Source organism: Hyposmocoma kahamanoa, unplaced genomic scaffold (genome assembly GCF_003589595.1).
Source record: "Hyposmocoma kahamanoa isolate Upper Pololo Valley unplaced genomic scaffold, ASM358959v1 99879, whole genome shotgun sequence".
NCBI lineage: Eukaryota > Metazoa > Arthropoda > Insecta > Lepidoptera > Cosmopterigidae > Hyposmocoma > Hyposmocoma kahamanoa.
In genome coordinates this window covers 1,026,746-1,041,022 of record NW_020656077.1, presented here as the reverse complement: position 1 = coordinate 1,041,022, position 14,277 = coordinate 1,026,746, and the positions used below count along the sequence as shown (strand labels likewise).

General features: G+C 36.0%; 1 protein-coding gene across 2 annotated transcripts in view; it reads left to right on the top strand.

Annotated features, from left to right (window-relative positions):
* The window catches only part of LOC113239383 (homeotic protein labial), a 66,413-nt gene that overhangs the window by 3,185 nt on the left and 48,951 nt on the right, over positions 1–14,277 (top strand). For both annotated transcript variants that reach the window (XM_026476365.1, XM_026476366.1), the window contains 2 exons: positions 7,179–8,314; positions 13,394–13,641. In XM_026476365.1, coding sequence (XP_026332150.1) covers positions 7,339–8,314; positions 13,394–13,641 — 1,224 coding nt within the window. In that variant the 5' untranslated portion in view covers positions 7,179–7,338. The remainder of the gene's footprint in view (positions 1–7,178; positions 8,315–13,393; positions 13,642–14,277) is intronic.

Genomic DNA, 14,277 nt, shown 5'->3' with positions numbered 1-14,277 from the left:
GGAGCAGTTCTCCAGATAATCTGCAAATAATGTTAGCTGTATACCTTTTATACCTAGGGATTTTGGATTATTGAGAAATTGGATTCGCTTTGATTCTTGTAATGTCATTAAAATCATACACATGACTCCAACTGAAAAATAGAACTTATACGTGGAAAGTCATTGATAAAAAAGATATTATTTTATCTATAAATTTGGATTATTAATTTTTTATGCAAAAAATATAAATTAATATGGGAATTATATATACTTATGTAACATACATATATAATGCAACTGAGTTAAGAAAGAGATATGTCGGGAAAACATCTCTATTTTACCATAAAGAAAGGTAATGTTGTATCAAAGCTATCGAAAAAGTCGAGCGCGCTGTCGCGTCGGAAGCACCTCGTTGCGAATAAACTTACAACTCTACTACTTTTGAAATGAAATGGGGTGCTAATTAATAAACCCGTTTCCTCTACTTTTCATGCGTCCGCTCTTTGATATTCGGAGTATAATTTTAAACACCTCTTTAGTAATATATTTTCAGTCTTTTTACTAATGCATTTACGAATTGTTAAATAAAATCATTGGTAGAACTTTAACGAACAATCCCGCTAATGATACTTTGATAATTTTCAATTATAATCTATTTGGAAGATATAAAAATGATGTTCTATATTGGAACCATCGAGTATTCGAATATATAACCAGATATAGAGACGAAATGTCATTAAATTTGTTTGGAAACTATTCTGCCAAATGACAACTGATGACAACTGCTCCGGTAGGCCAGCCCGAATTCGAAATATACTTTAGAGATGGACAAGCAAATATAATATTATCGAAATCTTATTTCTCAAACACTTATAAAGAGTGATTATTCAGGAGGTGGCAAGAATTTCTATTTATTTCAAATTTCTTATCAAGGATGTTAATTTGGATGCATTACTTTAAGTAAAGGTAAAAGCCAGTGTGTGAATATGAAGGAAACTTGATGTGAAATTATCCTCTAATTATGTATATACAATGCATTTTTTGCATTTCAGTTACTTTGTTTTGTAAGATACGAGTTTGATAAGTAAAGCGACGATATGGCATTATAAATAACCATTACCTGTTTTTTTACCGATTTCGAATTGTGTAGAATTATTAGAATCCATAATCATTCCGAGTGAGCAAGTAATGAATGTATTTCTTACATATTTGTACACTTTTGTCGAATATAAATCGTAATCATCGTAAGAGCGAAACTCCTCAATTCTGGCGAATATTTTTTTTTACAATTTTCCCTGTTCTGTGTTTTAGATATTGACGTTGTACGATTTCTTCATTATGCACACCAATTTTTTTTAAGTGTCGCCGTCTATCGCTTTTATAATTTTTTTTACCTCTAATTCCCTTATTATGAATTTTAAAGATACCACCCGGGTGCACCCTCTTATTATAGTAACGTAATTTCTCTTGTAGTGCCTTAATTGTTCTATTTTTATGCTTAACTTGACTTGTCAACCCCAAAAACACGTCTTCAAAGACGTTTTTTGGTCCGAAAATTAAACTGTGGAAGAGTTTCAGGATCGGTAGCAGGAGTTTTCGTTTAGTTGCCCTAGGTGTAGGTGGTGAAAGTTCATTTTGAGATGATGATGGTATCGGAGTTATATTTTCCGGAGCGTGTTCAGAACTTATGTTACTCTGAAAGGGAAAAATTCGAGTCTATAAATAATATAAGTTTAATAAAGTTAAATTAGACGGATTATATGTATCACTTACTGCTCCAGGTATATGTAGTGTAGGAATTGCGGTATCAAATAAGCGGCGGCGAATGTTCTCTGTATAAAAACAGTCTTCTGTGAAATGCCGAGAGCAAACGACGCTGTAATTGCTTGGAAACCAGTTTTCCCTTCTCGTGGAAGCAATCCATTTTTCCTTCAGGCCCGGATCCTTAGGAAATCTTCAAAAACAATACAAAAACACTAAGTTTTTTTCGTTACCAACGTATTTTAAACAAAACAACTGACAGTACACAACACTAACTGCCCATGGGTCTCCCCAAAACCCATAAATAGTCTGGACTCCTCGGGGACTTGGCACAATCACCACATTTGCAAGGTGATCGCAGTATGTTAGTTGTGTAGATATTCATGGAAAGATATGGGGTGATATTATACTAGGCCAACACCACACGACCATAAGAAGTAAAATTTATAAATATACTCTCAAACAAAAACAATTTTCCTGAGGAATAAAAACGAACGACAATCTATCACGTAATAGTTAGTGTGTCTTATGCATAATCTGATCTGATATACTTATAAAATCGATACATTATACTCATGGCTCAATACTTAACTACGACGACGTTAGATGTAGATTTTTTACTTTACCGATTGTTTAAATAAATCATTATACAGCATTGACTTACAAATAAATGGACGACGGGTCTAATACAAAAACCACGAAAAAAATGTCCCAAGTCAACCTATTCGAAATTTAAATTGTAATGTCATCGCAGTATCGCGCTGTCAGTAGAACAAATGAAGACTAAAGCGGAGTGTCGCGCTCTATATACGATTTTAGCGCCTTACAAGTGCGGACACTTTTTAGCGCCGACCCGACGTCCATATAATTGTAAGTCAATGTTATACAGTAATAATTATACTTGCGAATACCGATACATAATATGATTTTTTCAGTGCAACACTAGCAACACGTGCCCAATGAATAGAATGAGATGATGTAATGGGAGTTGCATTAGGTGGAAGCAAGACGCATAAATGATTTGAAACAATTGAAGGGTGTTGTCAATTGTTTCACTGCAAATCGACCAGTTTAACTTGAGCTATACTATAATGGACAAAAATTGAAAAATTACATATTTAATATTTAATTACCGATTAAATGTGATTCCGTTTGTTTAGTAATTAGATGTTTTGCTATTTTTCCCACACCACCAAATAGAACACCACGGCAATGTTAGAGAAATTATCTTTATCACAATAAATACAGAATATTTTTTGGAATATACCGAGACGTACACACAGGTCAGTAGTAGGCCTGTCTATATTTCAGTGCAAACGGGAATTGATATTTATAAGAGCTGTATCGCTAATGTGTTACCAGGAATATATGGCCCTTGTTTCGTCTATATTTCTGGTTATAAACTCGATGAGTAACTAAAATATTCTCGAATACTCGATCGAGTATATTATATTTACTGCACCGAACAGGATTTGTTTAAATTCATTTCCTTTCGAAAGTATTAAAACAATTACGTTATCACTTACAGAAGTTTAAAAATATAAATAAATATATATGCAGAAATATATCTTTCGCAATAAATGCAAATAGAATCGAGATCACACTAAGTAGTAGTTTTAAAGTATATTATAGCGGATTGTTTGCCAATGACACTGGGAGATTCTTTTTTAAATAGCATTTTTATAGATCTCTTATAATTTTCGTTTCTCATAATTCAAAGTGAACTTCAAAAATAATGCCATTAATACGAATTACGTAACGACTACGGAACCCTATCAAGCGCGTGCGCTGTTGATAAGTTTTTTGCATATCAGAATACAATCCATACATCCAATCCATCAATCCATAATCCACACATTCACATGAGATGAACCAAAGCTATGTAACTCGAATGCATCACGAGATTCTGCGTCCGTACACAGCATGCGGCGGCCGCGTACACGTACAGCCGCGTTGATACGCTTGTACGGAATTACATACTTGTCTTATTATATAATATACTCCCGGTCACATAATACGAGCCACCTTGCTATTTCAATATTAAATGTCCTTAGCTTAAACAATGCTTAATTGCCCAAAAATGCTTTTATGCAGCTTTGAAACTGGTATACTAAACATTTTTTCCTTAAGTCCTTATTGAAAATTTGAATTTAAGAACTGGAGAAAACTTTTTCTTCGTTAATAACTATATTTTTATGTTCTAGTCCTTTAAGGATAAAAATGCAAGGTGGCTCGAATTTTGTGTCCGGAAGTGTACTATGCCATAACTTACCAGCCCTTGCGGTAATAGCATAGTTCCATTGGCAATGATGTCAAGTTGGTACCTCTCCTTTAACGGGACGGTCTTTCCGTGACTGATACTGAGTGACCGGAATTGAGTACGCAAGTTTTTTTACGCTTTGATGACGAAATGGCTTTGTCCACGCCAAGAGAACATTCACACTGTGACGATGCGACCTCATTCACCGTCATCCCACCTTTTTATCACCTTTTTCTCCGGTTCCTGGCCACTTATTTCTGAAATTTTGAATCGTTCTCTAATTCTTTTTCTTCGCCATTCTTACTCTGCTTCGGTCCGTCGTCACTCCTCTCACTCATACAAAATTCTCGAGACGAGAAGAATCACGTAACCTACGTGCCTAAAAGCAGCAATAATACGAATACAGGTCCTTTTGGGGTAGTTGACTAATCACACAATAATAAACTAATAAGTTCTAATCTGTAGGAAGTGTTTCTATATTATTGTACCAGTTTTATACCTACCTGTTTTTGTTACAGCCTGTCCTTCCTTTCTTCTTACCTTCACCTTTTCCCTGTTATACTTCTACAATATATTCAAGTGGACCGAGCGTACTTTCTAATAAGACCCGCGTGACAACATTTTAGGTAATTAAACTCCCTCTCTCCTGACAACGTAGACCTATATTATGTGTTTAAAAAAATTGCTATCGGTTATTCAGTCTTGCCGCTTTTTCTTCTAATATTGATATTTTATATAGAATTCGTTATATTAAATAAATTGCTTGAAACCATAAAGGTGTTGTGACCAAATCATCTGTAAATGTTCAAAGTGACATTGGTCTACCGTTACTCAGTAGAGTTATCTAGTCAGGCGTCAATAGAGTAAATTGACATCTTAAATCTTAGGAAGCATGTGCAGTCATGTGCTATAATATGTAGACCCTTGAACGTAAAATTAAAATAAATCTTGCTTAGATTATACACATAATTTCTAGAGGTATAGAAACATTACAAAATGTGAAATAACAAATGAGAAATTAAATAGAATAATTATTAATGCAAAGACCGAAGGGACAGAAAATTTCCTTCGATTCGTCTAGACTCGAACCAGTGACCTTGTCATACCGTGACTGGCTTCAATAAACATTATTACAATGAAATGAATGTTAATTGACGATAATATTTATTTATACCATTTCATTATAATTTCATGAAAAAATCATTTCAAGTTTACATATCGAGTTCTTAGATTTTCGCAACTGTTACACATAGGAAATGAAACTATTTTTCCGGATTTAAATTGCGTAATTTTGGTCACGGTTGACTGAGGTGGTACAGTCATGTCTAATATTAATGCAAACGACCCTATTTTTTCATTATAGCTACAAAAGTTATTAATTAAATACCTTATTTTTAATTTTACAAAGAAACATTCCAATTACGTACACACGCTACATTATGTTTTATTTTAACAATATGAATTTTTATTAAATTAAATTTATTATTAATTAATAATGGAAATTAGAATAAATTAAAACGTTTCGGGACCTATAAAGTGCTGGAAACGTTGGCTTGTTTGAAAAAACAAATACGCTAAAAAAATACTGTAAACATCAATCGTAATCATATAAATTTCAGTTCTATTAAATACTTAAATCGCATAGTTGAATAACCGAACACTAAAATCAATAATTCACTAATTGCTTTTGGATGGTATTACATGTAGAAATTATTAGCATCAGCATTATTAAATGTCTATCGCAGTTGCAAATTGTTGTAATTATAATGATCTTTAAACACAATTTATGCTTACAAATGGTGTGCATTGACGTCAGTCGATATATTGCTCTATATAGTTATGACTTCCTCAAGTTACAAATGTCTTACGACGTATACAAGCGTATTGTCCGATTTGCATTTTCTTGCAAATGTTATCAGGGAAATTTGCGTGTTAAACTCGATTAGTTATTGTATACAACATTTGAAAGAAATCGTTTATACTAACTGAAGAGTAAAGACCTTCAATGAGTGAACATTTTTTAGTATTCATGAGACAGATGCACAGACATTAGTATTACAACACTAAGAATGATACATTCACCAAAATAATGATCCCAGGCCCCCTAGGATAGCCATTTGAAGGTAAGTACTTACCTTCAAATGGTAATAATTAAGCGAATAAAAAATAAAGAGCGTAAGTGATCCCGACGTTATCCGATAGGTACTCATAAGTCGTCCAGTGTAACGCTTCGAACTCTTAGGGTCGTATTCCAGAACTCTACTCAATGCTCAAATCAGGACTTGACTATGATTTCAAGCACTGGAAATACGACCGTAATGGCAAGGACTTGAGTATGTTTTTCATTGCTTTAAATCATACTCAAGTCCTGACTTGAACATTGAGTAGAGTTCTGGAATACGACCCTTAATGTATTATTTCCAAATCTTATAAGAAAAACATTTAAAACTAATACGTTATTCGTAAATTACACGTTTGATAATTTTTTACTGTATTCTGTGCCACGATTTTAAATCTAAAACCTTTTTGCATTCCTTACTTTAATAGCAGATCGTCCAGGGAAATACTACCACCTTACCTACTTCTGCCGCCAAGCAGTAATATGAGCTTTACTGCGTTCCGGTTTGGAAGGGTAAAGGGTGCTGGTGAAATTATAGGGACACGGGCCTTGTCAACTTGTATCTCAGGATGACGGGAACAGAGGCAGGGCCTCTAAGATCTTTGCGATAAATTTCATTACAAAAAAGCTTTTAAAACAAAATATATTTTGCAAAAATATGTAGTACTGCATGTTAATAGGTAAAAAAAGTTATTTCATTGTAATTTAAGCATGTGTACACATATGATGTACCGGCCATTATTGACTTGACATTCTACGGGTCGTATTCCAGAACTCTACTCAATGCTCAAGTCAGGATTTGAGCAGACTTGAGTATGATTTCAAGCACTAGAAATACGACCCTATTGGCAAGGATTTGAGTATGATTTTCAGTGCTCACTGCAATACTCAAGTCCTGACTTGAGTATTGAGTAGAGTTTCTAGAATACGACCCTACGACGACTCACACAAATGAGCCACGATCCAGTGGACGACCATTTGCACTGCACTCTAGTTTAAGTCAATCAAGGCACATTTACTCACTCAATAAGACTCAAATTGACCGTCTGTTTGTTACAGGAAGCGTCTCAAAACATCGCCACCAGACTTCAAAGCTCGTTCTCTACATCAAACGCGTTCAGAGGAACATCAATCTAAAGAGGCTATTAAAACCCAATTCAATCATAAAAACAAACATGACAGGCTATTTCTGTACAACTGTGGTTGAATAATTTAACACATGAGTTTTGAACAAAACCACGTCGGTACTGGGAGAGTGAGTTTTACCACATATCCAATTTCTACTTCAGTGATGCAGCCTATCAATAATTTCGTACGGCAGGGACTTCTGGACCAGGCCGAGACACGTCTTGGCGAGTTACGGCCTATTTATCAGCCCGATATTTTACAAGTTCCCTACTACAATTATGCTGAAAATCCACTACCACCTTTCGCTCTTCCCACGGTACCGATGGCACCAGCTTTACCCGGAATGACAGCCGTAGAAGAAGAAAAGATTGACGTAGGAGTTGAAGAAATCAACCCGAGTGGGATGATTGTAGCCAACACGGTTGAGAATCCTGTCACGTTATCACCCCAGCTGGAATTTAGCCTTAGGATTAATTATCAATTGCAAGAGTATCACGCGCAGCTTATGCGTTTGCATGAAGACGTCCTGCGCAAGGCTCAGGAAGCCAACTGGCAACGCTATATTTATGAAAATATTCCACAAGGGCATACGGCTCATTCTATTGACAAAATTTTACACCTGCCTACATTCATCGATAAAAATAGGCCCTACCATACTTATCTCCAACAAACCCTCATACAAGAGGAACAGCAGAGGTCGGCAACTAGCAGCGATCCGATGATCAATGTAAACAGGAAGCTCGAGTTAAAAAGTCCTTACCAAATACAAAATGTACAAGAAAAGGGCCTGCAAACGGATTTGCCAGAAAGATCGCAAGATATAGATAACGAGTATAAAAATAACCTCCAGGTGCAGCTGGGCCAAAGAAGTGCACCAAAGCCTGTAGATCTTGTGTTATACAATCCTGCACCACAACCGTTGCCTCCTACACAATATACATATCAAAACTATGACGAGCCTCTCAATTTGGCCATGCCGAAGAAATCTGATATGTCCGAATGGGGGCTTGCTACTCCACCAGCACCAGCTCACAGCAATACGTCAGCTTCTGAACAGTTCCAAACAGGTATATATTTAAACTTAACATTTATCAAACATTACAATCTATATAAGCTATTCCAGGAAATTTCTACCATATGAAGTGTAGACTGTGAGATGGTTAAGCTGTAAATTAGAGTCAATTAGTCGAAAAGGCTCCCTGTGTGAAATGCTCGTCGTGTTGTATCGTATTAATAACCTTAAATAGCAGTCAATGACTGCAGATGGAGTGTGTAAGGTTTTGTTTTCTTAGGCCGTGTAACAGGACCTTCTCGTAATGGACACTTATGTTTTTAATATGAGGATATGTTATTTACAATTTATAATTGTACGTGAATTTGCTTTTACAATATCCAACTACTATATAATGAAATTCGATAATTCCGTGTTAATCGTAAAGTGTGTGTAGAAGTATTTATTTACATTCTACAACGCAAAGAACAAATCATATCGTTTTACATGCAGCACCGAGCTTAATCTGAACGTATCAAAGACTTTATGTTCGCTCATTGGCCACAAAGTATATTTTGCAAGGACTAATTCGAATGTGAAACGTCCAAGCTATAAGCTAGTGGCTGCTGCAGCTGTGACGTCCATCGACAGTAGGGTTGGCGATTTACGTGCGCACAGTATTTTAGTATTACGAATTAGGCACGATTTTCTCCATCCAATTTCTGTCATTCTGGGTTTAATGTAAGCGTACAGTCGATAATTTATTCAGACTTTTTTGTTGTTCGTACCTGCAGCTTATAAATTATAAATTCAAACAATAATACATATTTTTTTCTCTTGTTACACATGTAGTGAACTGTTGAATTTTAGCAGAATTAATCATAGTTGTGATTGTTGGAATTGTGCATTGCGTAACCCTGCCCTGAAACGATTGTGTTATGTATGTGTCTGCGCGTGAGCAGTGTGCGTGCACTGCTCACGCGCAAACCGACGATGGGTTAATTCGCTGATCACATTCCGGATCCCTTGTTTAGACTAGGTTTACTCCAGCAATACTAAATATAATACCAAGCTCAATTCGCCGCGTCTGGGCTGTAATAGTATTCAATATAATAAATAATCGAAACGATTTGAATGAGTTACTTTTTTTTAATAGTACACAAATGACAGTAGATAAAGTCTGTACCTAAAACGACAGTGAAAGAAGAGTAAATTATTGAAATACATCAAACACGGTCGAACTTATATTATTGCCCGGGGATAATGCGCGTGCATTATAAAATAAATAATGGAAAGTGACTAGTCTGAACTCTAGAGGCAGCTAAATTTAGTGCTTGCGATACTTAAGCCTGGTCCCGTGGGCTTTCGTCGCACGTCGCTTGCTTTAATCTTCGCTGCTCCTGGTTGCGCGACCGATGCAGACAACAATAAATCACATTAAACACGCTCCTGGATTAGATGCAACTTTGCTTCATCACACCAACATTTCTGCCACAACTATGTACTCCGAAGACCTAAACGTTAATAACCATTGCCGAATCACACATAACAACATTAGGAATGATTCAGAGAACCTTTCACATAAAAATATCATGTTCAAACGAACTAGCCACTTTATTTGCAATTATTTATGACCTCAATTAACCTTATAAGATGGTGCCAACATCAATGATTCATATTTCATGCACCTGTGTCTCCTACATAATTACATCGCGAGGTATAACTCCGTACATTACAAAAATAAGCACGTGTACAGTATTTCTTGTTGTATCACATGCACAGTTATAATTGCGCTGTGAATAATTGTCAAGTGTTTACGAAACGGATCAAATCGTGATTTGTAATTGCATACCTACATAGACAGTGAGTGGTTTTAAGCGCGGTGGGTACAGAAAACGAAGAGAGATTTCTACATATACTCTTTGTACGTATATACTTTGTACGCATACGTTGCTGCCTTTGTACAATAAAGCAGTATTGCAGGATACTACGATTTTGAAGTAAACATACTGCCAGCATAGATCAGCAGAGCAAGCGAAACTCTGTTGTGAATAAAACACAAATTTTCTTCCTTAAAAAAATTACGTGAGTAAAGTTTTTGAAGTAAGAGTTATGGGTGATTCATTTATGACAAAATTTCGCTTGCTCTGTCCGTCGCTGTATGTTTAGTTCAAAACCATAGTACCCTGCACTTTTGCGTTATTACTAATTGTTATGGTTGTATTGGTAGGTATAAAGGCAGCGATATTACGAATGCTGAAATTGGAAAGCGCTTGAATATTTATACATCAGTCTAACACTTCGTCTATTGTTAGTTTACTTGGGTGCATGTAATTTCAGTATTATTTATTAAAGTATTTACTTTAATCGATCTGTATTTATGCAAAGGAAATGGAGATAAGTTCCATGTGTCGTTTACAGATGCGATATGAGTCTTAATGTGACCGACGTTTCAGTTCATGGATCTAGGTCCGGACACTGTTAATAGTCCAATAAATTGAGTGGCCGTCTGTAGTGTATCGCTATAAAGCAGGAAGTGATCTTTTGAAGTTGGTCGCGTAATTTACGCGAGTCCGACACGCGTTTGCGGTCGCCTTTACAGCTTCACTAGAATGGGGCAGTGTTGTTTTAGTTGATTATGCCATTGTATTAACGTTTCTAACCATTAATTGGTCGTGATGTTTTGCGAGTGCAATGTTCATTCAAGTATTCAGTTATAAGAATCTAAAACGAGGCATGTAGGTTTTTGTATCATTTGTTCAAATACCTAAAAGTGTCAAGTGGTCAAATTCATCCATGAATCTACTGTGTGTAAGACAATAAAGTGTAAAATTAGCTGCCAATTAAAAAAGTGGTAGTAGTACTACTGATATAATATTATAATATATCTGTTATAACTGTCAGTATGAATGAACGGAGCAATCACAAATTATCGCTTTCAACCTTTTGCATTTCTCGCGGGCGTGTCAGAAGGGACGTTTATGTAAAGGAGCCCACAGGCGGTTTAAGTTGCAGGTGTGCCATATCCTACGTCTAATAATCCTCGCGTCGATCGTTTGAGAAGAGATTTATTCTTTCCTCACTTTGTATATCTAACCGACATTAGTACGAATACACTCCTAGTGTTTTATTTCGTGGTTCGGAACGGCGTTTATTGATTCTAGTGGTATTTTATTAGCATTTTATATCCGAAGCCCACGTTACGTGTCCTTTCAGTCTCTAGTTTAAAGATGTTTATACATTTTAGTTGACTATACTTTTTTAATTGTTGGTTTATTGTGAAAGGTTTGTTGAGAATAACATGTTAATGACAAGCACTAAAAGCTTGTTGTATTGGCTTATACAATGTACCTACTCTTGTACGTGAAATTAGAATTGTCGATCAGACAGATTGTCCACCTGTTGGAAAGTTGTTACCACCGTCTATGGAAATTTGCTATATTATGGAAGGGTCCCAATATCCTGACTTTATTGTCGGCCATAGAACGTCTTTTGTGTCTGTTTTGTGCCTTTCAAACCGGAACACAATATCATGGTAGAAATAGGTGAGGATGTGGTAAAGTTGCCTGCAATGAAATGCAGCAAAATCAAAATTAGATTTTTGAAGGAAACGATAGAATATGTTCTTTTAATTACGTCTCTGTCTACGACGGAAAATCTAACTACCCAATAACTCCATACGCATTCCCATGGAATTCTAGAATAAAATTATTTAAACTAAAATTCTTTCTATAATTCTTCCGAAAAGTACCTAAACGGTTTAGTTCCATTCATTCCCTGTCTCTTAAATTTTCGCGATGTTTACTCTTAGGTTCATCATTGCATGACGCACTAGAGAATAGTTGCGTCTGCCGATTGTCTAATAAAGCCCCGACGCACGTTCAGAGCCATGTCTCCTCATAAATACTCTTCTAAAATTGGTGGAAACAATATTTCGCGCTACATTATTGCATTTGCAATGTTGACTGTGTAGAATAAATGGACCGGTTTGAATGTAGCGATTTAATCGCATTCTCTCGACTGAATTATAGGTACTGTTGGTGTGAAATTTGGTTATATCGGTCCCAATTAGTTTTGTTTGTGCACATACGAAAGGCATTATTATGAATGCGTTCTGAAATAGAATGGAGACGCTTCGGCGGGGTGTGAGCGGTCGAATTAAGCGATATTAATGTTGTAAACAGTCGATATATTAGTCAGAAGAAGACTACTCATACGAGGGCACGCTCCAATCGCAATTAATTCGCTCCTTTAGCCTGTACTCGGCAATTAAAATAGTCGGCTTGGAATTTTCTATAGTTGGCAAGCTCGCTCTGAGCTGTCATTTATCTGTCAAATAGGCAAATGAGTATCAAACCTCGTGCCATCTACGTTTACATTGCTGGAATTACCTATAATCTTAACAATAATATTAAATCTCGCGGCAGCGGTCTCTTCAATCTTTGTGTATTGATCGTCTTATCTTTCAATTCACATGTCAAAAACAAAATAATATTGTGCAATTGATCCAAAAGCGTATGCGACTTAAACAAAAAGGAGCAGAAGACTTGCGACCGATCTGGAATGGTTTCACCAAAGATATAGAAGGCAAACATTTGGATTAAGTGCGCCTGGAGAAAATCTACAAAATCAGATTCTGGCTGCTGTAGTGCTACGCAAACGAAGAATATAAAATTACTAAAATGAAATGCGTACGTGCCGCATCCACATTTTACTATTTTTATGATTTTACATTTTGTATATAATTATCTTATATAAAAGAAGCTGTTTAGGTTCTAATCAGATTTTTATTGTTTTAACATGATTTATTTTTCTTAATTTTTACAAAATCGTCAATGCAGAACGAGATTAGCTCTGAGAAAGGAAACACAACCTAAATGTATTATATTCGTCGGACAATCATCTGAGCTTTTCAACTAGATATCTACTCAACTAAAAGATAATAGTTCTACTACACAGTTCAAGTTGAAAAGTCGTTATATTGTTTCTTAAATACGACTACATTTTTTACGTTATCATTTTTATTAATTTTTTTTTGTTTGTTTTTATAGCACTATGAAGATACTTTGTAGTATGGATATACAAGTGCTACATTCGTCCGAGTAGTAGTATTATGTGTGTTGACCATGCGTTAATGCGAGTCTCGTCCACGTAGTTGTTCCAGACCCGAAGCTTGTTAAGCGCAAGAAGTCCACTGATGACGCACGCTCACCTATTGGTGGTGAAGGTTCAATGACAAGTGAGGAAGGGGAGGATTCTGGTGCAGGGCGCCGAAAGAAGGCACGGACCACTTTCACGGGCCGACAAATCTTTGAACTAGAGAAACTGTTCGAAGTGAAGAAGTACCTTTCCTCTGGTGAACGAGCCGAAATGGCAAAGATGCTTAATGTCACCGAGACACAGGTCAGTTTAGTTCCAATAACCAGAGTGACTGCACGCGCTTTCATATAACGCATACTAATAAAAAGTTTAACCGACTTATAACCTCAACGCTACTTTGAAAATGAAATGTAAATATAGTTTTCCGACCACGATGGGTAAATGGGCACACTTTAATTAAGTAGTATGACAAAAGACTGACTTGACGAAATTATATCATGACTATGATTGAAAGTTCTTCGAGACTAGAACCAATTTCCAATTCGTGGAATCATAGATGCTATGCAACTAGTTTTCCCTTGGTGAACACCGTGATTGGTTATTGACGAGATGCTGGCTTGCTTTTGAGTGCACGTGTTTACATCTAAGTTATTGAAGTGTGCAATAAATAGTTTTAACTGATATCATCAGTTCCTCGTTTGCCCCTGGCAACGTCTAGAGTTTGTCTTACCAAATTAAATTAACTACAATTATTTACTTATTCTTTTTTCTGAACAAGTCAATAATAAAGGCCCTGCACAGACGACTTCTTTCAGCAAGACGAATTAGTTAATGGGTCATCAAGTCATTTACGACACCCATCTCTCACTTGTTATTCCACGAAATCTCCAACAAATTTAAACGTTTTAAACAGTAACCCACACAGCGCCCGTGTTATTC